Consider the following 26,176-nt stretch of genomic DNA (forward strand, 5'->3'; position numbering starts at 1 on the left):
GGGAAGAGAGAGAGGGAGGGAGGGAGGGAGAGGGGAGGGGGGAATTTATGAGAAGTTTCCTACTCTCAGTCATGTAATATTGAACAGAAATGTGTACATTTGGCATCAATTTGACTAAATATGATGTTTCATGCAGGATTGAGAGAGGGGGAAATTGTTCAGTGCTCCTCCTACTTCAAAATAGGAAAAAATTTTAAGATTTAAAATTTAAGATTTAGAAATATATCCTATGTTATTTCTGCTGGTTCCTATCACTACAGGTAATAAAAACTATTGATAGATAGATAGATAGATAGATAGATAGATAGATAGATAGATAGATAGATAGATAGATGGATGGATTGGTGGATGGATGGATGGAAGGATGGATGGACGGATGGATGGATGGATGGATGGATGGATATTAGCCATCCCATCAAATCTATAATGTTTACCAACATTCTTGATATCTTTCACTAACAAGCAGAATCTTAAACTTCATTAAGACAAAAGACCGTGATTATAATTTACATGTTTTAAATATGCTTTGCTAGCGCTAAATCAGAAAACAGGGAGGGAATAGTGCAATACAGACCTGCAGTATGTTTTAGGCTTTTATGTGTGATGTCTCCTTGTGAACTGTTGCTGTTCTCTCTTTCTTTGCAAATTGTAGGAACTACCTACAATAACAATAGTGATCTTAATCCAATGTTACAAATGTTATTAATAGGAAGATTGAGAAAGATAATAAAATAGCTGATGGAGAGCCAGTTTGGTGCAGTGGTTAAGGTACTTGTCTAGAAATCAGGAGACTGTGAGTTTATCCATGAAAGCCAGCTGAATGGAAAAGATTAACAAACATTTGGGTTACAGATTAATCCATTCAGAGTTTATAAGTTTGTTTATGAAAGCTTGACATCTTAAATATATATCGGGCTTAATATAATGTTAATAGCCAGCCAAACAAATATTATTTATATTACATCTTCTTTTATGAGCCATTAACATTTAGCAAAATATTAAATATTTAGCAGCTCAATGGTTTGTAAATACTAAAATTATAATTTAAATATTTTGTCTTCATGTAAGAATCTTCTACAGATTATACTGATAACAATAAAACTTTGAGAGGGAGGGAGGAGGTGGGAGGGAGGGAGGAAGAAAATGACAGACGGAGGAAGGAAAGAAGGAAAAGGCATTTCAAACTGAGAGTATCAATAAGGCACTGCTAAAAATCAAACAACAGATTAGTAAATCAGACTACTTTGTGTTTTATTTGAGATTTATAAATTACCAAGTTTACATAATTTATGACAAAGACTGGAAAGAAAGTCGTTATCATTCCAGAAGGCAGCAATACCAGACCACTTCCATATTGCTGGCAAGAAAATTTCATGGATACATCCATGAGGTCACTAATAGTTAAACTTAACTTGAAGAGGCGTAAACTTTACTTTTGCTGACCCGGATGATAAATATCTAACACAACCACAAATTCTAAGCTAGGATATGCTCTCTTTTGAAGCAGATCATGATTAAATGCACATGCAAATCATGTTTTCTAATTGAGGTTGGACATACTTGTGTTTAATGCTGTTACTTCTTAAGGTGAGTTTTATCCCAGATCAAAGCAACCAGTTCTCGAAGGGCATAACAGAATGAAACTACAGAATCAAAATGAAGCATGTAATCAGTCAGATGGTCTCATTTTTGCAGTCACCCAACAGTGATCTCACTGAGGCAGAGATAAAAGAAATTGGACTCTCCTGAGATAATAGTACAGTAGCAAGTCAGAATGTGATACTCCCTTGCAAGAAATTGATCAATTTTTCCAACTCTATAAGGGGTAATGGTTCCTATTATTACAGAGGAGAAAACCAAAATACCTAAACAAATCTAAGTTATTATTTTACTCTTTTATGATGTATTAAAACAAAACATTTACAAGGTTGAATTCCATGGGGACCGCTATCTTGTAATCTCAACAACAACTCTTAGATTAAAAGACATACATTTAGAACTCCAAATTTGCCAGGATGAATTGGAATTCTAATGCCTCTTCCTAGAAATTGATTAGTTAGGATTCCCCAGTAACCCTATCACACTTTTAATGCTTATTCGAAAGAAAGGGGGTGGTGGTTTTTTAATTAAACAAAAATATATTCTAATTACATAAACAATTCACTAAATAAATTGGGAAAAGCTATCAGTATCTAAGTGCTTTAGAAATGCTGCGCTTTCAAGAACACATACAGGCTACCAGACTGTTTTATTTGAACTAGACTGATCTCTCAGTTAGTCACATCTCAGACTTAAGAGCATCAAAAATTATCTTTCTATCAGTCCTTCATTTTGTTCTAAATCTGTTTTTCCTTTTTGTTTTTTGGAGGATTTTCTTAGAAGAAATATCAAGAGATTCAGAACCTTCCAAAATAGATCTGGTTCTGCAGCATGACAAATGTATTTTTTTCTAACACCGGGGCTCACCAATAATAGCCAGTTCCTCCTGTTTCCTCCTCTGTGTATATTGTGTTCTGAATGTCAATACTTAGGGTTGACCTTCCATTTTTCAAGTCATAGACATTATATAATGAATATCATTATTAAGATTTGAAAGAATACCCCTAGGATAATAGTCATTATGATCACCGTGAGTAGTGGGAACACACAGTTTTTATATCCAAATCTGGCTGCAAAAAGGTATTAGTAATGTCTAATACAGAGCATTATTTCAGTTAAAATACACTGCAAAGTGATGTAAGCTTATGCAATACAGAACTGTATGTTTTTTAACAATAGTAAAACATTCAGAAAAATTGCAGCCCTGTGCTAATAGTAAACACGGTAGCTTACCAAGATGGTCTAAACTGGAATATAATGGAAAATTTATTCTGCATACGCGATTCTGTAGAAATATCCTTTCAATAAGACTCTTCATTTTCAACCATGTGGCAAGTAACAGTTAATGAAATATTGATTACATACACAAGTTATTATTACACGTATTAGAACGATTACCACATTTTATTCTGTAAAGTTTTATAGGCGTATTTTCCTCTGAAATTTCTCCTCCCTAGCTACTTTGATTGTTCCTTGCTCTGCAGAGAAAAGGAACATATTATAGTACTGCTTAAATTGTACTACTACTTCTTTTAGAAGGTTACCTTAGAAGAAAGCTCACCTGCACAGATGACAGGGTGCTTTTTTCTTTGAGAGGTGGCAATTGTTGCTTTAATAGACTCTTCTGACATTGTGCACAGTACTAATCAGTAGTTTGGCGTCCTATTGGCAGAATGCTGTCAACATATATGGTCTTTGCGATGGCCTACACCTTTGTGATGTTATAAAATGTCATCCATTCACATTCACTTTGAATCTTACCAACAATGTTAAAGATGGTTAGATCCTTCTATTTCTTTTAGTCACTATTCGATGGCTGGCAAGGAACAAATGAAAATGAAGAAGTAGTGAAACATCAGAACCTGGCCATGCCTGCACTTGAGAAATGGAGGGGATGACATGAATGGCATTCTTTAAAACAATAGGGGGAAAATAAGAAGGAAAATGGACGGTCTTTTATTTTGCAATATTAACTTTTAATAAGAACTTTAGTGATGATTTAATAATTGCCAAAAAAACCTGAAAGGACTGCTTCAAGTAGCACTAGGAGTCAAAAACTGACTTGAAGGCACAACTGCATGCATGTACACACACAACTATACTCCAATTTATTCTGCCAGTGTAAGTCTAGATGAGTGTATGACAAGATGATACAATCTCACCTATCCTTTTCTCAGCCCGCCTTGAAGAAGTATTTCACAAACTAGACTGGGGCAAAATTCACTTAACAAATGTCTCACTTAGCAACATAAATTTTTGGCTCAAATTGTGATCATAAGTCATGGATTACTGTTATACTACTACTTGTTAACATTTGTAACTGAATTAATGGAGCCACAAATAATCATATTGTTGATGACTTAATGCACAAACATTGTTATAGCTCAAATGTCAAGATCTATTATAGAACTTAACACAATGTAAGGAAAAACTTTGACTAAAGGTGACACTTGGCAACTTCCAAAACAAATTAAGAACAAAATAGTATAAAAATATTTACTGTGCGAGATAACTATAGTTTAGTTAATTTATTTTCTAACAAATCATAAAATCATACCAAGTCTATCTTAATAAAATATTATAAAAATATTATCAACCCCCCCCCAACAAATGTATATTCATTATTTCCTAGGTTTCTAAATATTTTATTATTATATTGTATTATCTAACCATTGATAAAAAAGATCCCAAACTTCATAAAATTGTTTATCTTCTTGTTCTCTAATTTCAAATGTCAATCTACTCATTTCAGCACATTCCAATATTTTCTTAATAACTTCTTCTTCTAATGGTATTTTCTCATTCTTCCAATTTTTAGCAAATACAATCCTAGCCACTGTTAATACATTTACAATCAAATACTTTAAGTTTTTATTATATGTATCAGGTAAGATTCCCAATAAAAAATCTCTGGTTTCAAATCTATATGTTTCTTTGTCATTTTTTCCAACCATATGCGAATTCTAGTCCAATATTTTCTAGCGTCCTCACAAGTCCACCACATATGGTAATATGAGCCAGGTATCTGATGACATTTCCAGCACTTTTCAGATTTATTCTTGAACATTCTTGCTATTCTTGTCGGGGGAAAATGCCACCTGTAAAACATCTTATACAAATTTTCTTTATATGCTGTTGACATTGTCATTTTATAATTTTGAGACCACAATTTTTGCCATTTCTCTAAATCAATCCCATATCCAAAATTCTTCCCCCAAACAATCATTGTTTCTTTAACTTGTTCTTCCTCTAATTTAATTTCCAACAAATAATTATATAATTTTTTGATCACTTTTTCATCAGTACCTGTCAAAATCCTATCTAAATCAGTCAATTTATCATAGAATCCTTCCATTTTAGAATCTTTAAGATACCTTGAATGTATTTGCGCATATGAAAACCAATTCAATTCATTTGCATCATTTTAAGTTCACCCTTTTCATCTAATAATTCCCCATATCTAACTGTTTGTTCCTTCTTATAGATTATAGGATAAGAAAAAGCTTCAATAGTTGATAACCAAACTGGGATTTTCAAATAACATTGTTTCTTAGTTTTCTCCCAATTCAACCATAACGATTCCCGTATATAATGCCTTCTAAAGTAACCCTGTGATTTAGTTCCCTTATACCATAAAAAAGCATGCCAACCCAATAATAAATCATGTCCTTCTAATGCTAACAATCTGGTCTTTCTTAATGTTATCCATTCTTTAGCCCACATTAAGTTTGCAGCTTGATAATACAACTCCCAATTAGGGAGGCCAAATCCTCCTCTAATTCTAGTATCCTGTAAAAGTTTTAATTTTATTCTCGCTTTCTTACCTTGCCATATATACTTCAACACAATTTTATTCAGTTCTTCAAAGTAATCCTTACCTAACCTAATTGGTATTGTTTGGAACAAATACAAAATTCTAGGTAAAATATTCATCTTAATTGTTGAAATTCTACCTATCAATGACAATTGTAGGTTTTCCCATTTTTTCAAATCAGATGCTATCTGCTGTTTAAGTTTAATATAATTATTCTCTTTCAGTGTAGTACATCTTGACGTCAAATATATCCCCAAATATTTAACTTTGTTCGTAAGTATGAATTAGTAAAATTATAGTCAAATGATTGTTTAATAATGATATTAGGATATATAATTGTTGATTGATAATATGACTTATTATGTAATATAATTACTATGATGACTATGAAATGGATTCACAAAAAGGAGTGGTAAACCAACCGATACACTGTCTGTAAATTTATGAAGGATGATGATGTTTTTATGTTATGTTTTATGTTTTATGTGTTTTTTGTTTGTTGTTAAAATCAATAAAACTTTTACTTAAAAAAAAATATTTACTGTGCAGAGCATAGGGGCTTGTAATGATGGCTCCTGTTAAGATTTTTTTTAAAAAAAATCCAATTAAAGCAATAAAAATAATGATTCTATGATAAATATCTAGTGCTTGCAAAGACATTTAGAAGGATATATAGTGCAGTCTTAACTGCTGTTTTGCTTCCTAACCCTTCAATACTATGTAGTCTTCATACAATAAAAGTGAAATTGCATAAAATGGCCAATAGTCACAGCACCTGAAAGCAAGTCTGTGAAAACAGAATATATTTCAATTACCCAATGTACTTTAAATACGTCTGGAAGAAAGCCGTCTTACAGTGTAATAGAAGCAAGCAAATGGAAACTTCACATTAAAACATTAAAAACAACAAAAACTTGGCACAAAGTCAGACTTCTAATGTGCAGTTATCCAATCTTATCCCAAGCTTGTGGGGAAAGCCAGATCTTCAAACTTTTACAGAAAGCCAGCGGGCTGGAGACCTACGAAACATCGGGGGTAGGGAGAGTGTACATTGGACTGCCACGGAAAAGGAGCACTTCCTAGTTCCCATCAGATGGCAATATTTAGAGGAAAGGTGCAGGAGCATACCAACCTATCTGACCTGATAGGACAGGCAGATGTCCCTAGCGAAAACAGTCTTGCAGATAACCTGGATGTTCCCCCTAAACCTAAATATTCTGCCTATCCTACATGTATTCCCAGCAAGGTAGAATTCCATGCTACTTCTGATCCAAATCAATTTTGTGTGTTCACTGTTTGATAATTTATTAATGACTGTTCCTGGTTAAAGGTTAGCCTTTTTGACAAGCTCCTGAAGTGTCCCATTTGCTGAGAGATGCTACCAGCAATAGTAAATATGTTCAACACCATCCCAATAGTCTTTTACTTATATATTAATTATGTGCAAAGCTATTTTGTCTCCTTGAAGAAATAAAGCCACACCAAAGAAAAGAGGTATAAAGATTTTGTCAGCTGACATAATAAAAGGATCTCCTGCAAAGTATGAAGGACAGAGAAAGAGAGAGATCATGCACAATATGGAATTAAATATCCTTTCCCCCCTCAAAGTAGTTTTTTTACTAAAATGGAAAAGGAAAGATGCAGGCTTTATTATGCACCCTGATGAGAAACATTTTATTAAAGAAAAGCAATTCATATGAATCTATCAGATATACATATTTAACAGACAATAAAACATTTTATATATTTATACATATATACATATATATACATATATACATACATATACACACACATGTATACATACATACATACACACACACATACATACATACATACACATATATAGACAGATAGACAGACAGACAGACAGATGATGAATGGATGGATGGATGGATGGATGGATAGATAGATAGATAGATAGAAAGAAAGATAGATAGATAGATAGATAGATAGATAGATAGATAGATAGATAGATAGAGTTGTAAACTGCCTAGAGTCACCTTGTGGAGATGGGTAGCAAACAAATTTAATAAAATAATCACATTACACTCATGTCAGAAGCACCAAGGCGCTTGTAGGTTAAAAAGATTAGCCGATGACACTACCATTGTCCAGGGGATGCCCAGTTGAGGGATCTTTTCATGTCCCTGGCACGAGCTGGAGCAAACGATGGGAGTTCAACCTGACCTATGGGTCTCAAACACGGGCTTGCTACTTGTCAAGCCAGCGTTCTAGCCATGCAAGCCACCATCTAATATATATTAAGCAGCTTTGGCAAACTCCACAAAGCATGTAAAATGAGGGGGGGAAAGGATGTTTTAGACTGAAAAACTAGTGCTTCTCAACCTTGGCAATTTAAAGATATGTAGATTTTAGCTTGCAGAATACTCCAGCCACATGGGGAAATACTGGACTAGACAGTGAGCTTGTATTTGCTAAAGTGAAGTATCCAATTTGTAAATTAAAGATTTTGGTGCCCAAGACAAACCAGGCAGTGTGACCAACTCCTTAAGGAGGCAGTTATTTCAGAGTAAACAAAATTGCTTCAGACTTTGTGGTATCCAATGTAATATGAGGAAGCCATTAATTGTCAAGCCAAGCCATGATGTTTTAAGGATTGTTTCAATCAAAAGGAAACAAACCAAATTCTCTATTCCAGACTGCATTTTTTTTTAATCAATCCCTTTCTTGTTCAGTGAGGTCTTAATGTTGCCCCCAAAGGGGAATATGAAATAATAAGAACATTTGTTCTGACAGTTACAACTGTTTCTTTAGATTCTAAAGAGAATACTAACTTGTAAAAGATTCTGATTTCCCACGTTGCCACGTCAGTGAAGTGCCACCATAAAAAATGTAAATTGAATAAAGCTTTGTTACCACTGTCTGCCTCTAGTCTGCTACCAGTAAATATCACTGCTGTCACTACAGACCATTCAGAGAAGGTAATTTGTTTTCCATTGGAGGCTATTAAAAAACACACACATTTATTCATCTCCCTAGACTGTATAAATTAAGCCCTTCTGGACCATTATTTCTATTTGGCTTTTAGCCACAGACACATCAACTTATCTCCTTATTTGTCATGCTTCCCTATTTAGTATATAGGAAAAAATATTTTAAGTGGTTAATTTCAACAGTTTCTTTTCAGGCATCTCTAATTCCAAAAGAAAAAAAAAGGCAAAGGTTTCTTTTCCCTGTCCAGTTGTTTCTGACTCCACAGAGACATTTCATAACTCTCATTTCCATTTCCTAGCTGAGGGAACCAGCACTTTCCGAAGATACTTCTCTGGTCATGTGGACAGCATGACTATATAGCGAGGTGCATCGAAAGCCGTTACCTTCCTATTGAAGTGGTACCCATTTAACTACTTGCATTTGCATGCCTTCAAACTGCTAGCTAGGTTGGCAAGGGCTGGGGCAACGGGAGCTCACCCTGTCATGCGGGATTTGGGTCTTGAACCCAGGCTGTCAGCTTTCCAGATGACAAACTCAGCATCTTGAACTGTTGAGCCATCATGCAACCATAACCCTTTCTCGTTCCAAATATGGAAATAATGACTACATTACCAGATGTACATATCTGTCAGCCTGACAAACTGAAAACTCTATTTTTTGGGGTGGGATTGGAAAGTTTTATGAAAGCAAAGCAAAAGATAATTTAATACTTTGCCTTGCTTTCATAAACTTCTCAGTCCCAACCAATATGGGTAGAAGAATATATTGTCTATTTGGAAGATTCAAGTAATCAAGTACGATTGATTGACTGGGATGATTTTTATTCCCTCACAAACTTTAGCACGCCCATTTGATATCCCTTGCTATTTATTGAGTACAATAACATTCTTCAAGGAAGGTAAGAAAAGTGTTCAAGGTCTCATGTGACCTTCATTCTCAGGATGAATTTCAATCAAGGTCTTGCTACTATAGTTCTCATCCGGCTCTTAGAACAAAGATGCAGAATCAAGCAACATCTATACACGCTCATTCTACTTCCCTACCCATCTGCTCCTCTTGTTGAAAGTGTAGCAAACATATCCCTAGCATTCTGAACCTTAGATCCAGCTATTTTAAAGCATTAATCCCAGCACCTATTCCAGGAGCTCATCCTTGAACACTAAAGGGCCAAAGCACTAGGAAAAAAAAGGGTAAAACAAATACTCTTTGTAGAAAGATGTAAACCAAAATAAAACGTGAAAGGTAAAATGTACTATATGTCTTTCATAACTGTACCTTTTACTAACAGCTGGAATACATTAGCTGGCATAACTCCTCTGATCCAATATGACAAGCTTCCATGCCAGATTTTCAATAATTTGTTGAAGTCTAGAAAAATAGTGCCTGTCTATATGTTAAAACTGTTATGTTCAGTCGGTGGGTCCCAAGGTCGGTGGGTCGAGGCATGAGTAGTGAACAACAGCTCTTTATTAAGTGGATATAGATATATTAAGTGGATATATCTTCTTATAGAGCTGGCCGCGGCTAGGCAGCCAATGACAACTCTTTGAGTTTGCCGCGCTTGGTTTTAGCCAATCGCGGCAAACCCTGTATGAGCCAATCAGGAACGTTCAAGCCGTCCAATCACGATCCGGCTTGTCTGGGCCAATAGGAATTGCAGGTTTTCGAGCCTGCTAATATGGAACAAAAACTATCTCACTTTTTCTCATTGTGTGAAAAAATAAGTGTTGAAGCTTTAAGAGTTACATTAATTTTAATGAATGAATGATTTCCAAACTGAATATGTCCATTTCTCTCATTTCTAGGGAATTGTTCTAGCTATCAAACATGAAGAAGATAGACCAAAGCGAACTATCTAATCTTTACACATGGATGAACTATGAAGAAAAGTGATGAGCACAGGATTCATGGGGCAAAGCTTTTGCTAAACACCAAACTTAAAAACAAGGATAGTTCTTCAGAGAAGACTGATTTCCTGAATAAGTCTGTATCCCATTATAAAATAACTGAAAAAAATGTGGACGGGAAATGTATATTTTGCGAGTTGTGGAAAAGTAAAATATTCTTCTTGTTCAAACAGATTCTAATCCAGTCTCTAAGAGGCATCAAGCAAAACTCAACAAGGTTTCTCACAATCAATATTGGGTAGGGATGCAGGCAATGCTATCTGTGACACCTTCATATTAGCACAATTTCCCATATATCTACATTAGCTGCACGTATTAGAATAACAGAAAAGGGATGTTGCTAACTAATAATTCTAACAAGAACTCCTTATTCTTCTTTTTCCAATCACGGAAACAATCTTTGATGTAGATAATGACTTCATTCCAGAAGTTTGAACTAACACCTATTACCCTACTAATTTGTTTAGTCCAAATATTGAAAGAGAATCCTTATTTTAAGAAAACAGATCTGATTTACTGTTTTTAATTTAAAAACATTATTTAAAATGTTTTCACTAGGCACAGTAGCTAATATCTTTATATGTGATATGTGATATGGACACACATGTAAGTGCTAGAGAAAAAGGTTTTACTTACTTCATAGTAACTTCGAACTGCATTGCAAAAAGCTTCATCGGCCACAATTTGTGTCTCTCCATTTAGAAATGCCTGGAACCGCTCTTTCACCACTTGTAGTTGTTGTTTGTTCAGCTGAAGGAAGAAGAATATTGTTAGCAAATTCATACATTTCTCTTTATTCCATTATTCCCATTATTTATTTATTTACCTCCCCCGCCTGGGCTGGGTGGCTTACAGTTAAAACACAAAAAAGTTAAAAACAAACATTAAGACCGAAGATACATGGGGAGAGTGGGGTGGAGGTGGGATCTGTTATTATTCGATCAACCACCTCCACTGCACTGTTCCCCCACTAGAGTCTCCAGCCAACAGGCACATCTTTAGGTCCTTACGAAGAGATAGATGGGTTGGGGCCAACTTCACATTGGAGTGGGGGTGGGGCAGGATGTTCAAGAGGGCAGGAACAACACCAGAGAAGGCCCTCCTCCTGGACTCTGCCAGCCAGAATAACTGGACCGATGGAAGCCGCAGACTGAGTGGTACGGGCCAATCCCAGTGGATGAGACAAACCTGGGCCCATGCCATGAAGGGCTTTAAAGGTGATCACCAACACCTTGAATTGCACCCGGAAGCAGACTGGTAACCAATGCAACTCGCGGAGCAATGGTGAAACAGGGGCCATTCTTGGGACACACAAAACTTCTCGCACTGCTGCACTCTGCACCAGCTGTAGCTTCTGAATGCTCTTCAAGGTTAGCTCTGAGAGGTAAAGGAGAGAGTAGATGGTGGCACTACCCTTATCTCGCTTCCGCCAGGGATCAACAAGCGTGACCAATGCCGTTTCTGTCCCATAAGCATGTCTGAATCTAGACTGAAAGGGGTCCAGATAATCTGTTTCATTCATGCCCTCTGCAGCTGCCAGGCCATCTCCATTATAAAAATTTCCTTCTTTTCAAGTTTGCTCTTTTATTGTTTGTTTAATGTTTATTTGTCAAACAAAAATTACAAATTTGAGCAAGCAAAATTAAAAAAAAAATTAAAATGTGTTCTACGAAAGTTCTATCGTTGGTCCGTATTTTAAGCGGGAGTTTTGTATGTTCTGATTGGCTGAGCAGTCTGACAGCGAACTATAAAAGGGAGCTGTCAGACGACATCAGCTGTTACCCGTTTCTTTGTTACAATAAACACTGTTCGTTCATTAATGCCTGCCTCAGCTCATTCTTAGAAAAGACTACAAAAATAGTGACGATACGACACATTGGTACACTTACACACACCCCTTAAGGGCCTCTTAAATATGGGATGAGGTCTATAGAACTTAAGTTAGAGTTAAAACTATGAAAGTTAGTAGCTGAAACAACTGAATCAGGTAAAATATTCCAAACTTTGACAACTCTATTACAAAAATAGAATTTTTTTACAATCAATTACAAATATTTCTCATTACAAATATTTCTCAATTGATGACTATTTGTTCAGTGACCAAATGGGCTGATGAAAGGTCAGATACATGGTCATCCCAGCAACCCCATAGTCATGTCATTAAGTTTGGCTGTTTGGCAACCGGCTTACACTTATGACTGGTAGAAGCACTCACAATCCTGTGATCACTATTTGTGACCCTACCTTGCTGGTTTCCCCACAAAATCAATCGGAAAGTTGGCAGCAAAGGTTGCTAGTAGCTAGAATAAGTCTCTGAAGCTAAGTGATCCAGTTTTAAAGTACAATCGCATTGCTTAGCGAGGTCAATCCCTATAGTCCTGGTTGCTGTTGTTAACTGAATCCCATGGTTGTTAAGCAAGGCAACTTCCTGCTGGCTTCCTACAATCAAGTTACAAGACACAGAGATTCAGAACATAGGTAAGCAGAGAGGAGGAGACAAGGTGGTATGTGAAGCTGTGAGGAAGAGATGGTGAGGGTTGGGGAAGGTTGCACAGGGATGCAGAAGGTATGAGGGACATGTGATGAGGTTTGGACAGCGTACATGAATGGCCGGCACAGCGCAAATGTAAAGGGATTAGGAGTGGATGTGCAGGTGAGTAAATCTTCAAGGGCATATACAGCTAGAGAACTAAAAGAAAACCTATCCTTTTTTTTCCCCTTCTATGGTCCTCTTCCATGACCCCCACATCTCTTTCCAGAGAGACTTTTGACTCTTTAGAACAGATGTGGGATACCTACAGCCTATAAAAAAAATATAGAGAACTTGATTTACCCATTTGATCTATATCAATGGCAGCAAGTCATCCAGAACTGAAAAACCATAGAACTTTCCACCAAAATCCAGATAAAAATTTGTCTTCTTATAAATGTTAGCTTGATGTAGTTGCACTCTCTTCTGTTGAATAGTTCTGTTGAACTGCCTCTCTAGGGCTGCATGTCTGCGATTCTCTGCCCTCAACTCAGCCTGAGTTGCCTTCTTAGGGGCTAGAGCCTTAGCTTTGATTTTAGCAGCCACCTCCCTCTGGACTGATTGGGTGTGTTGCCTATGTCTTTTTCTCTTATTGGGCTTAAGAGACTGTTCCACTGGGGTGGGGGAGCTCTGCCTAAGCCTTATCTTGCTCCATTTGTAGAATAAAGGCTCTTGCGTTGGAAAGAAGCTGTTTAGAAATTTTTCTATTAAGCCCCTTAGGGTATAAATGGCCACGGGCTTACAAAATGGCTGCTCACCTCATGGTGGAAGGCTTCAATCCAAGATGGCCACTGACTAGAAGAAACAGGCTCCAAGATCGAAGAATCGCTCCTTAGGCTATACAGAGCCCCGAGCGAAGTCAGCAAGGGAAAAACGCAGCAACTAGCCACACGATCAGCTGGCTTGTGCTCTTATCAGTTTGCTGGTCATTTTTACAATCGCTCCAAACCGCAGGCATGAGGGAGGTCTACAGATGCTGCCCAGCTTGCCTGCACGGAGCTCTGGTAACGCTGCTCCCAATGTTGCAGGAGAGAGAGCCCTGCTCTCCTGGAAGAGCAGCTGCCCAGATCCCTGGGAGCTGCTTGAAGCAAGGAAAAAAAGTACTGAAGATCGCTGTGAATGCTGTCTAACAGAACGCTTTCAGAGACACAGCTACTGACTGAAAGAAGCTGAGTCAAAAGCTGGGGTCTCTCCCGGGGGCTGGCTTTTATACCTTAGTCCAAACTCAGCTAAATGACGTCTTAGGAAAGATCAACCCATCCTGGGCTCTCGATGCAGCATGGAGGAGAATATTGAAATATTGAATAACTACTTAAAAACCATGTATATTAATACTAGGATTATATAAGTTTGATTAATATAAAAACTATTATGATTATCATTATTGATATTTGTATCAAAATGAATTATACCAAGCGGTCACACTGTTCATGTATTGATATTGATGTATATTTAAAAATAAAAATCTAATAAAACATTTTTTTAAAAAAAAAGAAATGCTACTTGTTGCAGAAAAAAATAGTCATATCACTCATTTGATTTTTCAGGTTTACAGTTTTACTTAAACACTAAGGTCTTATGTCTATCTATCTATCTATTTGAAATCCTCAATTTGTAAATCATTAATCCCAACACAAATTGAAGAGTGTTGATTTTTACTTTATATAGCATCTTCCAGTACCTTTTTGCTATAGTAAGGTGTATTTAATAGCTATAATAGCAAACTTGTTTTTCCAGAATGAAGAGCGTATTTCTTTTATGCTCCAATTATCGCAGTTCCACAACAGATTCTCTACATATCACACACCCCTGCCTATCCTGCTTTCTTTGACAAGGTAGTACCTAGTAACTATTCTTGATTAATGTGCTACCAAGAGTTAGACCTAGCCCTAATATCAATAACATTAATGAGGTTGTCAAGAGACAAAGTCAAAAAAAAAAACCCTAAGCTTGTGCAGTGTAATTTCAAGATTTGCTCATTTATTAAGAATTGCAATCAATAATAAATTAGTAAAATTTAAATCAGAACCCATGAAAGACTAATAGTTAGAATAAAAATAATAGAAAATACACAAAAAGACATAAACCCACAAAGCATTAAAACTGTGATAGAATGTACCCCCGGAGCAACAATGCAGGAGAGTTTTGGCAATACAGAGGTTTTTCCAGAGATGAGGCCAGATTAAGAGACAGTGCAATCCCAAACTGGAAGAGAGAAGAAGCTCAGGGTAGCTCTTATTATGATATCTCTCGTAAATTTGAAAGTTATAGCTTTAGTCTGGCAAAAGTCTGTCCGTTGGGTGTAAGCAAATGAGTGTTAATCTCTGTTCATCTGAGCGTTTTGGTCTTTGCGGCCTTTTAATTGTTTCTTTTGACTGGTATGTATGATGTTGTTTATCTCTATGTGTCTGTTGATGCTTGGTTTGTCTGAGTGATGGGCTTCCAAGGAATTATCTGCTGTTTTTGAACTTGTCTTGGTTTGGATAGAAGGCTCTCGGTTTTCCCAGCTGAAACAAATGATCGCCAAGAGACAATGCAAAAGCCAAAAAAGGGAACTAAAAGACTAGAAAACTCCTCACAAGCAATCAACATCAAAATGAATAGATATTACCACCAAGATTAATATTAAACAATCAAGAAGTAAACAATGCCCCAATCAGGGAAGGTCAAACAAGCTAACAGTAAACAGCCCAAAGAACAACCAAGACTATTTCCACCAACACTGACAGGACATGCCACTAGAATATATCATGAGAGCAAACCCCACTCCCTAGTAACACTGATGATGTTACTTAGTTATGTTAATGAAAGGTCTGCAAGAAAACAACCAGACTCAGAAGCACCAAAGACCTCTCAATAATTGCTTTATTCATGTAATATCATTCTGTCCAATATCTGCTGATTTTGGACAGTATGTTTCTTAATTCTTTGCTTTTGTTCCAACTATTATACGGGTAAGTGCTTATTCTTACTCTTAAACTTACTCTTTTAAAAAATTCAAAGGCAGATAACTTCATTACAGAAGTACTATGCTGATAGACTATAGTACTATTTAACACTTCCTGGAAATTCCTGGAATGATCATTAGGAATTTAGGAACAAACTATCAAAGCATTCATATGTTAAATTAGGCACCTGCTCAAAATTCTTTTGGAACTACCGGGGTGTCAAACTGATAGCATGCGGGCCGGATGTGTCACACACAGGCCATATCCACCCCAGTTCCGCAAATGGGAAAAACATCACGAAATGTCACGTGACGGCAACGTGACACGGCGAGTTTGACACCCATGAACTAGCACTTAAGAATTGTTTTCACCCTCAAACCCTGCCAGTGAAGATCAATCAGAATAGGTGGTTTGTTGGACTATGTTTTAACTACAGAGAAGCCTAAAGACAGAGGTAAAACAAAGCAGAAATGGCCTACAATTTAGGTTCCACTGTGCAAAATATTGTGGCATTTGAAGATAGAATGAATTGCAAGAAGCCCGACAGTAGAGACTATATCGAGCTTTGTTGTTTTTCTATCAACATTTCATTACCAGGATAGAGAACATAAAAACATAGAAAACATCAAGAACACAGTGGGAAGAATTCTTAAACTAAATCTGCTCAAATACAGATTGGCTGAAAATACTTCTGCATTTCCTAATAAGAAAAGTAAACTTCTCCCTACATGACGTTTCCCAGAATTACTTCAAGACAATTGGAAGTACTTTTAAGCAGGACATGTGACTGTTGCATAAACCAATTATCACCAACTCCAGATTTGGTATTAATAATTCCTGATATAGCATCAAAAGTCTCCATGCAGAAACTGTGCCAAATAAATAAGCTTTTATTAGGACGGCTTTAAATACAACTCGTTTCACAATTAAATCACTGCCTTTAAAATGCAGATAAAGAGCAGTCACACTTTCTGCAGTAGCAACCCAAAAAAGCTTCCCTATGGGTGCTCTAATTTCTAATCGTTCTTACAAGAATATTTCAAAAACAATGGACTACAGGTGGGCAACTCCCAACCACTTGGACAAGTGCAGCTGCCAAACAACTCTTCCCATTTCTACTAGCCAACTGATCAGCAGGGAAAACGAAGAACATTTTTTTTGCAGTTTAGATACTATTTGATTACAAGTAGGGGGGAAAGTCACATCTCAGGAAAGATTTGACTGATCAGCAAAAGGAACTGAAGATTGGCAAGACATAAGGCACCATTGATGCATTGCAACAAAAGTTGATTTTGTGGTTTGAAAACCATTCAAGGTAACTACAGTATGTAGCTGGAAGGCATGTGCATTTTTTTTAGCAATACAGAAAACTATATTCCCAATTGAAAACAGAAGGTTTCCCCTGTTAATTTTGTTGAGAAAAGATATTCAGAGTAACTCCCCAAAGGTATAGAAGAAAATTAATCAGGATGTTATAGTTAATAAACACATCAATGTATTTATTTTGATAACAAAAAGGAACACAGATGTTTCATAATGGTTGGGGCTACTCATTGTGGGAAGGACCTAGCCCAGCGATGGCTAACCATTTCCAGATCAAGTGCCCAAAGTGCATGCACGCAAATGCGCATGCGTGCATGAACCCCCAAAATGCAATGTGCGTCTTCATGTATGTGCCCCACCCCTGCGAATGCACATGTGCCCCTGCATGAGCCCCGCCTTGTGCATGCACACACAACTCTCCTGCACATGCTTCTCTCCCCGCATGTGCGGTAGAGACCCGAAGCTGGCCAGTGAGAGCATGCACACATGCGCATTGGAGATGAACTGGGGCGACAGCTCATGTGCCATCAGAGACGGTACTGCGTGCCATCTCTAGCACATGTGCCATAGGTTCGCCATCATGGACCTAGCCCATTTAATGTCTGAAATGAAACAATCTATTACTGTCTTCCAGATGATGTGACTGAATGCAATATTGCTTGAAATGAAAGTACAGTATCTCATTTTTTTATCATAATAAAGCCAAGCATGCTTCAAAACAAATACAAACATTAAAACAAAGTCAATTATAATAGGTTCAAGTTTTTTCCTTCCTAACAAATGAAATAAATATCAAAGCAAATTAAGAAATACAGGCTGGCTGTTTTGCAATTCATTTAGAGATAGGAACATGGCTATTTACATAGTTAATGGAAACCATGTCTGTAGTACAGTAAAAGTCCTTTAAGAATACAGTAAGGAAATCATATTTCCAGTAGTAGGCAATCCTATAGCAACTTTTCAACAATGCTTAGGGTCTTTTCATATTTGCATCTAACCCTGATTCAAGCATAGGCTAGCAATATTTTTTTGTTATGTTCCCATAAAGCTATATTTACCTCATCCCCTTAAGTGAGACAATCTTAAAAGTAGCACTTTGTCTCTTATTCTAAGATTACCCAAGGACAGCCTCAAGACACATAAAATCCATTAGGCTTTGTCATCCATTAACTCTATTGACTTTTACCAAATAGTCAACAGAGGTATAATTTGGATTGGCAATGGAAACAGTGAATTTCATACAGGTATGATTTTTTTGCCAACTCAAGAAGTGGTGGATATTATTCAATTCGGGAGTAAGGAAACACCCTTAATTTGATCACTGCACTTCAACTTGCTTGATCTATTTGATTTAGGTTACTTAATATTATGACTTTTCCTTTTTCCACTATAATTAATTTCACTATGCCCTTTGAAATCACCTGGTCATTTCCTTCTCATTAGATCTGCAAAAATTGGGAATAGAGTAGCTAGTTTGATATTTTCACTTGATAATATCAAGACACAGCCAGATAATCCCAACAAACAAGCAACCAAAAACATAAACTCTCTTCATGGATGGGATGGAACACATTGTTCCCTTCTGAAAAGGCACAACCGGGCAGATGTGGAGAAAGGAAATGTATTTCAAACATCAAAGGCTAGGCTTCCAGGCTCACTCTACACCTGGCCCTCTTTCTTTTTCCTGGGTTATTAGCTGCAGTTTTTCGTAAAGCTCCTTAAAAACCCTTTCAGAAATGTCCTCCTCCAAAAATAAAGGAGGTAGTAATTGTCCTAAAATGCACTCTACAGAGAACAGTCAAGGTGGATTTAAGCATTTGATATGGATGCCTAGGCATTTGGCTGTTTCCTAATCCACGGGGAGCTGACACCTACAAATTAGCTGCTAATAACACCTGGAAGCCTAAAATAGTTTTCTAAATCCAGGGGTCAGGCAGCCCCCACAGGCAAATTTTCTCCTCACATGTCCACATGCGCAGAGCTTTCCAGTGTGAAGATGCTGCAGAGCTCCTCCAGCAGTGAAGGTCTCTAAACTGACTTTGGTTTTTTTTTAAACATGAACTTGAACTCCTAAAACTAAAAGACAGCAAATCCTCCTAATTAAGCTTGTCTCCTCTTTGAGAGACAATACACAACAAATGTATAAAAGTCAGAAGGGACTCCTGAGAAATTTTTTAAAAGGTAGATTTCGATCATCTCTTAGGATCAAAACCTGTCCCAACGAAGGCAACAGGTATGAATGTTTTATTTTTAATCCTTTTAAAAAAACCAAACCATACCCCTTCCTGCACTCATAAAGACTACAGATCAATATCGTATGGTTTTCCTGTCAACCTCCACTTCAGAACTTTAAGATAGTTTTTTTAAAGGAAAAGTTTAAATGTTACTTTTCATGAGATGTTGCTAATGTGAGAAGAAATCAGAATCATACAGGTTTGTTTATTTACAGGTTGCCTTTATTGCTTTTACAAATAACTCCAGCAGCAAAGATATCCAACACTCATTCTTCCTCTTATTTTCCCTACAACAACCACCCTGTGAAATGAGTTGGACTGAGAATGATTGGCCTAAAGTCACTTAGTTAGCTTTGATGCCTACAGTGGGTCTAGAATCATTGGACCAAACTGACTCTCAATCATCTCAAAATTATTGAGTCCTGAAACATGTTACGCAAACTATAAAGTAGAGACTACAATAGGTATGAGATGCAAGGAAGTACATTATTCCTCTACCTATCCTCCTGTTCTCCTCTTTGGACAATAAATCCATCTGCATTATGTAAGGTATTCATTCATCCTGCAACTAGTTTGCTGCCTCAGATTAGGTGAATTTATAGTTATCAAAAAATGTTGTGGATCCCCCTTTAAAAAGTTAGACTCTCAAGCACTAAATTAAATTAAGGCTGTTATGGCATCCAAAAATATTCTTTAATAACATAGATAAACAAAACAGTTGTTTTCCCAGAATGCTGGAAAAGTACAGCATCGCTACAATAGAACCCAAAATGGGTTTATAAGATAGAGATATAGATTAATAGGGAACTATTAAAAAATTGCTGTTACAGCTCAGAATATAGGAAATGGATAATCAACTTGCAAAATTTAAAGTCCACTTCTGCGGCAATTTGGAATCATGAATTTTTAGAATTGATGTCAAAAGGGATTTTTTATTTAAAGTAGCATCGTTGGATCGATTAGACTAAATGATCAGCAGGAATCTGACCCTTAAGGCTAGGAATTATAGGAACTGAAACCTTTAACATCTGGAGACATCAGCTAGAGGAAAATTGATAGTCATTATGTGATACAGGCAGGTGTTACAACCTCTGTTCATTCTCCTTTTAAGAAGGGAATTTCAGTTCTGAGAAACCATATAGAAGGAAAATGAGTTCTGCCTTAGGAACCAGCACCCAGAGAATTGTTCACAAAATAAAATAAAGTTCAAGAGATTTAGCTCTTTTTCATTCCCACATAAAAGGACAGTGACTTTGGCAAGATTTAACATCTTATCTTCAACAATGAGGGAAGGAAAATTTCATAACATCCTTCAACAAGAATGCTTCTATACATATTTAGTTACAGAGTCAATCATACAGGGTTTTTTTTAGAATATTCATTGTACCACACCTACAGTTATGCTTTCTCTAATTAGATGCTTCTCTTGGCCCCAATGAGAATTGTGCATTTCCTAATAGCCAGTCTAGAGAAATGTATACAAAAGTTGTGGACTTCTGTGTCAGCAATCATAACTAAAGATGCCGGTCCTATTCTGACTCATGTACTCTACAGATCCTTCCTTAATTTTTGATATATTGACAATTACAACTATTTTACCATTTTCCTCTTCTTTTTCTTTTCTTTACATTTGCTATTTAACCTGCTGTTTTTATCTGATTTGTTTTTCTAGTGTAACTTTCTATTAATCTTTTGGTTTGTATTGTAACTTTAATAAATAAAATGAAGATGCAACTGCAAGTTTTAGTATAGGAAAATAAAGAAAACACATAATTGTTTTTGGGGCCAGCAATTAACTAAGGAAAATTATTATATGCAAAAGAAGAACTTCTCTAAACAACATAAAAGTGGTCCTCAGGCATGACTATTTCATTGATACAATCTTAATCTTTCAAATAGTAAGAAGACCTTGTGAAGGAGAAGAAAGATCACCAAAAACATAGACAAGTTTTTATTCTAGGTTAATTATATTCTAGTTGAAGATACTATTTAAGCTGATGATGATTATTATGTTCTTCAAATGATCCTCAACTTGAATTTCAATTGTGTAACCCAGAAAACTATTCATGAATGGAAGTAAGAGAAAAAAAGTATTAAACTTAATGTTAACCTATAGAAATAAGAATGAATTACGTTAAGTCTTGTTCATCATAACCAATTCTCTTGATGCTTATCTATAAAAATATGTATCTGGGTCTCTAGTATCTATGCACATATAGACACATCTATGCACAAATGCACATATATATGGCAGATAAATATTTTGTTAACAAATGCTAATTTTTAAAGACATAAATTAAATCCGATGCAGGGGTTTGTAAGATAGCAAAACAATTTGACCAAAGATAATCTCCCTTTCAATTTTAAATGTACTCTACCAGCCCACATGCAAGTTCAAATTCATACAGTTTGAATCTCTAAGATGTTTTCTCCGTTCAATGGAGTTTTAAGACGAAGATAATCTTTTATTCATTATACTTTATATATAATATGCTTGTTCAGCAGCAAGACCTCCCAAGTGAAGCTTCTGCATTAGGGAAACAGCTTTGAGAATTTTAGTTAGTGGGGAAAAGAAAAGAAAAAATAAATAAAACAGCCAGAGCTGAAAGCAATTCTGAAATCCCTTTACAATTGGAAGACAACAGAAGGGAGAGCCAAAGTGAAATAAATCTAATCAGAAAAAGACTTTGAATAGCATTCCAGATGCACGCAAAAATCTAAATCAAATAGATAGATATTCTAATAAAATGTGGATAAATAGAAGTTTGCAACTGATCTTGGAGCCTTGGGGAAATTAAAAGGTTTTTTTGGTGGGGGAGGGAAGGGGTGAAGTCACTGAATTGGCTGCAACCTCTACAGTGCAGCTGAGTCTGGTCACTGAACAGTACAGTAGTGGTCATTTAACCATTCACAGTGCAAATCCCTAAAGAGTATTGCAGCTAGACCAACAGTCTATATAGTGCAGTGCTTAAAGCAGTTGAACAGATCAACGATTATCTTTAGGACTCAAACCCAAAACTTTCCAAACCCAAGCTGGAAATGTTGGGAATGGATTTGTGATCTTGTCACACAAAGCACATCCTTGATAACCACAGTCTTTCATTCTCTATACTTGTCACTGCCTTAAAAGATAGTTTTTTTTCTATCTGGTGGAAAGGACAAAGCACTCAAAATAAGAATGATTATAATCCAGGTTTATATTATATGTTGTAAATTGCAAAATAAATAAATAAAAATAAGGGCCCGGGGAAGAAGCAATGTTTCATAATTATCTTGAACTACAGGTTGAATATTTTTTTTTACCAGTTTACTAATGCAGAAGATATGCTTTAACTTTTTCACTGATCTATGACATTAGGAGCACTGCCACATTGCAATGGTTTTTACTCCCCAAGTCCTCTGAAAAAAATTGGACGGAATCTGTGCTTTTGTTTACTTCTGCTGACTTGAAAGGCTGAAATGAGGAGTGAAAATTACAAGCCTGCCCCAAGCTGCTACAGATCCCACAGGAAAGATCATTCTGTTGTCCCTATTCCATCTAAAAGGGAAAGCAGAGAGAGAGAAAGAAAGGAAACCCCCCAGTAGCTTGGCATTTTATAGCCAGCTGTTCTGTGCTGAAGGAGAAAATTGACAAAACTTTCTTAATTCCACCTCTTTGTAGGCTCCCAAGGGAGAGATAAAAAGCCCTCAAACTAAAACTCCCAAAGGAGAGTTAATACAAGAGTTTTCTTATGAGGTGGTGGTGGAAAAATACTCTGACCTAAAACAAACATGCCAACCGTAGAAATGTGAACAACATCCCATTTTGCGTTTGTGTGTGTGTATGTATGTGTGTGTGTGTATGCATATGTACATGTACATGTAAACACATACACATACATATGTATCTCACATCTATATAATATAGATTGCATCTATAGCAGAGCTACTCAACATTGCTGAATTTCTAGGAACAGAGATCCTGACCTAGCACAGAGTCTTTATGATTTAACATCCTTAGTTTTGGCTTGAATTCAGTATAGGTAGTCCTCAACTTACAACAGTTCATTTAGTGACTGTTCAAAGTTACAATGGCACTGAAAAAAAGTGACTTATGACCATTTTTCATAGTCATGACTTTTGCAACATCTCCATGATCATGTGATCAAAATTCAGATTGCTTGGTAACCAACTCATATTTATGACGGTTGCAGTGTGCCAGGGCCATGCCAGATTCACTTAACAATTGAGGCAAGAAAGTAAAATGGGGCAAAACTCACTTAACAAATGTCTCACTTAGCAACATAAAATTTTGGGCTCAATTGTAGTCGTAACTTGAGGAGAACCTGTAATTTATAATGGCCATTTTATTTGATCTTTTAGAGATCCCAGAAATCTGTCTTACTCCCTTCAAGTGAATCACTTGGACAGCATTCCTGATTCTACTGTTCATCGCTCCTTTGAATATCATACCAGTCTGTCCATCATGTAAATAAAACTAAAGATGCATCATCTGAATGCAAGATGAAAATACTGGCAAAAACAAAGCTATCCTTATGACTGCAGGCATGTGAAACATCTCAAGTAATTTTTCCAAATCTTTTCAGCTATGATTCCATGGATATTGTTTGGGGAAGGATATCTGTCAAATAATTGGGAATAATGGAATGATGGGAAGAAGAAGTAAAAAAACTTAATAAAAACTGAGTGAGGGCAGGATTTGTGGCAAGATAAAAAGACAGAGAGGGCATAGAGTAGATAAAAGACTATGACTTAGATTAGGTCATTTCCAAGGACACAATAAGATGCTACCTAGATATACCCCTGGAAAAACAAAGGAAAACGGCCTGGTGAATCAATCTTCTAATTTAGTTACAAATAAAGGCAAACATGCCCACTCCATCCTTCACAAACAACCAAAATAGCTGTAATTCTGAAAAAACAACACCCCACATATTTAACTTTAATTATTGAGCATAGTAGCATTTTATGTGTATTTTTAGTCTGTAAACAGATTTCCCCAGCTGTTAATTGATTTCATGATACAGAAGTTTTCCCATAAAAGTTCCTTAACCTTTTCCCAAGTAATGAAAACCTGAATTTTCTTCATAAATTTATTTCTGGTATCACTAGGGACCCTCAGCTGCTGCAGCCCAAGAAAATTTCAATTTTCCAGAAGAGGGATACCTCACCACATTCCTGCCTCTTTACTGTGTACAGATCTTCAGAATTTAATTTCCATCTGAAACCAAGGCATTGCATCATCTACCATCAACATGCTTGTCCTCTTCTATGTCAATCTCTGTATCACTTATAGCTAATCTTCCTTCACATATCCTTTACCATTTAAAATCATAATATGATGCAATCAAGATTTAAATTTTTTATACTTCTGAATGCAGGTTTATTGGTATGCCAATATACCAACATAATTTATAGATTCCAAGAATGGTTCTACATATGTATATTGCTATATCTTCATGACCATGATTGTATTGCACCATTTACATGCTTTAGAACCGATATACTGACAAATATAACAGACCAGGAGCTGGCAATTTGAAAAGAGTTGAAGACCACAACTCAGCAGCCTGTCCTGATTACTACAGGAAAGTGGTTTGGGGGATTCACAATGGCAATAGCAGCAGTTCTTCTCGTCTCATTCCTATTCTCCACCCAAAACACTGGCTAACATTTTGCTACTTAAATTTGGCTATTTTAAAATCTAACTTCAACTTATAATATGGAGGGAGGGGAAATATTGCAAGAAATAAGGCAATATAGATTAGAAAGAATCTCATGTCCCAATCTTTAACTTATTATTGTTGTTGTTGTTAAAGAAAAATAATGCTTTTGACATTTGGTCAATTTACAGTGCCAAGTTGTTATAAATAAATAAAAACCCTGTACCTCTTCTCTTATCTCTTATTTCTCATCTTGTATCTTTTATCTCAGCATGAAGAAATGATTTTTATAAATTCACCAAAGCGAATTGAAGAAGAGAAGAGAAGGATATGCAGCTTCTGGTCATCTTGAAGACAGCTAAGTGAACAACAACTGGGTAACTTTTTCTGCGAACTACAGACTTGCAAAAATGTAGACATGTCCATGACTACAACACTATAAATACCAGAAGAGTGATACAAAGTGAAGACATCTTGAAAGTCTTCCAAATTCATTTAAACATACATAGTAACAGATGGGAAACAGACAAGATGATGGTCTAGAAATCTTTTATTTCTGCCTCTATTCAATATCTACTTGAGAATTAATTTCCTTACTCTGTTAATGAATCTTCATTGGAAGATACCAACAAGCTTTGCTAAACTTCATTATATTTTTATATACTGCACTGCATTTTATGTTATATGGGTTTGGGGCTCCAGGAGAACTCATTAATAGTATTGGTAAATAAATTTGAAAACATGCTTTCAAATAAATTAAAACAATGAGTCTACTCACTTAAGATTTTAAACTTTAAAAAATGATATTCTTATTTGAGTTTGTTAAAACACAGTTGCTGCCTAGAGCTATTAGATCATCTTAGGTCACCTAAGTGCCATCAATTATATAAAACCACAGTGATTGATCAGTTCAAGTAAATTAAGCTGGGCTAGATATAAGTGTTCTCTGTTGATTTCCAGGTTATACGGACTAGGGCCCGATTATCTGCCTATGAACACACAAGTTTCATTGTACTTAGAAATATATCTGTATTTTGTCTTGTTATATATTTATGTTATGTTACTGATAAGGTCTTATGACTATTCAATAAACTTCTAATCTTAATCTTAATCTACTTAGAAATATGTCCTGGAAATATTTATTAATCTACATTAAAACATAATGATAATGATTAAAAGTGATAACTACACTTACTCTGT

At 36.1% G+C, this 26,176-nt stretch overlaps 2 protein-coding genes across 13 annotated transcripts in view; both read right to left on the bottom strand.

Annotated features, from left to right (window-relative positions):
* Positions 1-11,021, bottom strand: part of CADPS2 (calcium dependent secretion activator 2) — a 294,667-nt gene extending 283,646 nt beyond the window's left edge. For all 12 annotated transcript variants that reach the window (XM_087969373.1, XM_087969369.1, XM_026669061.2 and 9 more), the window contains exon 1: positions 10,915-11,021. The gene's annotated coding sequence lies outside the window, so the exon portion shown is untranslated. The remainder of the gene's footprint in view (positions 1-10,914) is intronic.
* LOC148130120 (calcium-dependent secretion activator 2-like) overlaps positions 9,283-26,176 on the bottom strand; it is a 69,870-nt gene continuing 52,976 nt past the window's right edge. Inside the window, 2 exon segments of the mRNA XM_087969092.1 lie at positions 9,283-9,356; positions 10,911-11,028. Coding sequence (XP_087825218.1) covers positions 9,283-9,356; positions 10,911-11,028 — 192 coding nt within the window.

This window comes from Notechis scutatus, chromosome 6 (genome assembly GCF_049901735.1).
Source record: "Notechis scutatus isolate UNSWTSFEM ecotype Mainland chromosome 6, rNotScu1.2, whole genome shotgun sequence".
In the NCBI taxonomy this organism is placed as follows: Eukaryota; Metazoa; Chordata; class Lepidosauria; order Squamata; family Elapidae; genus Notechis; species Notechis scutatus.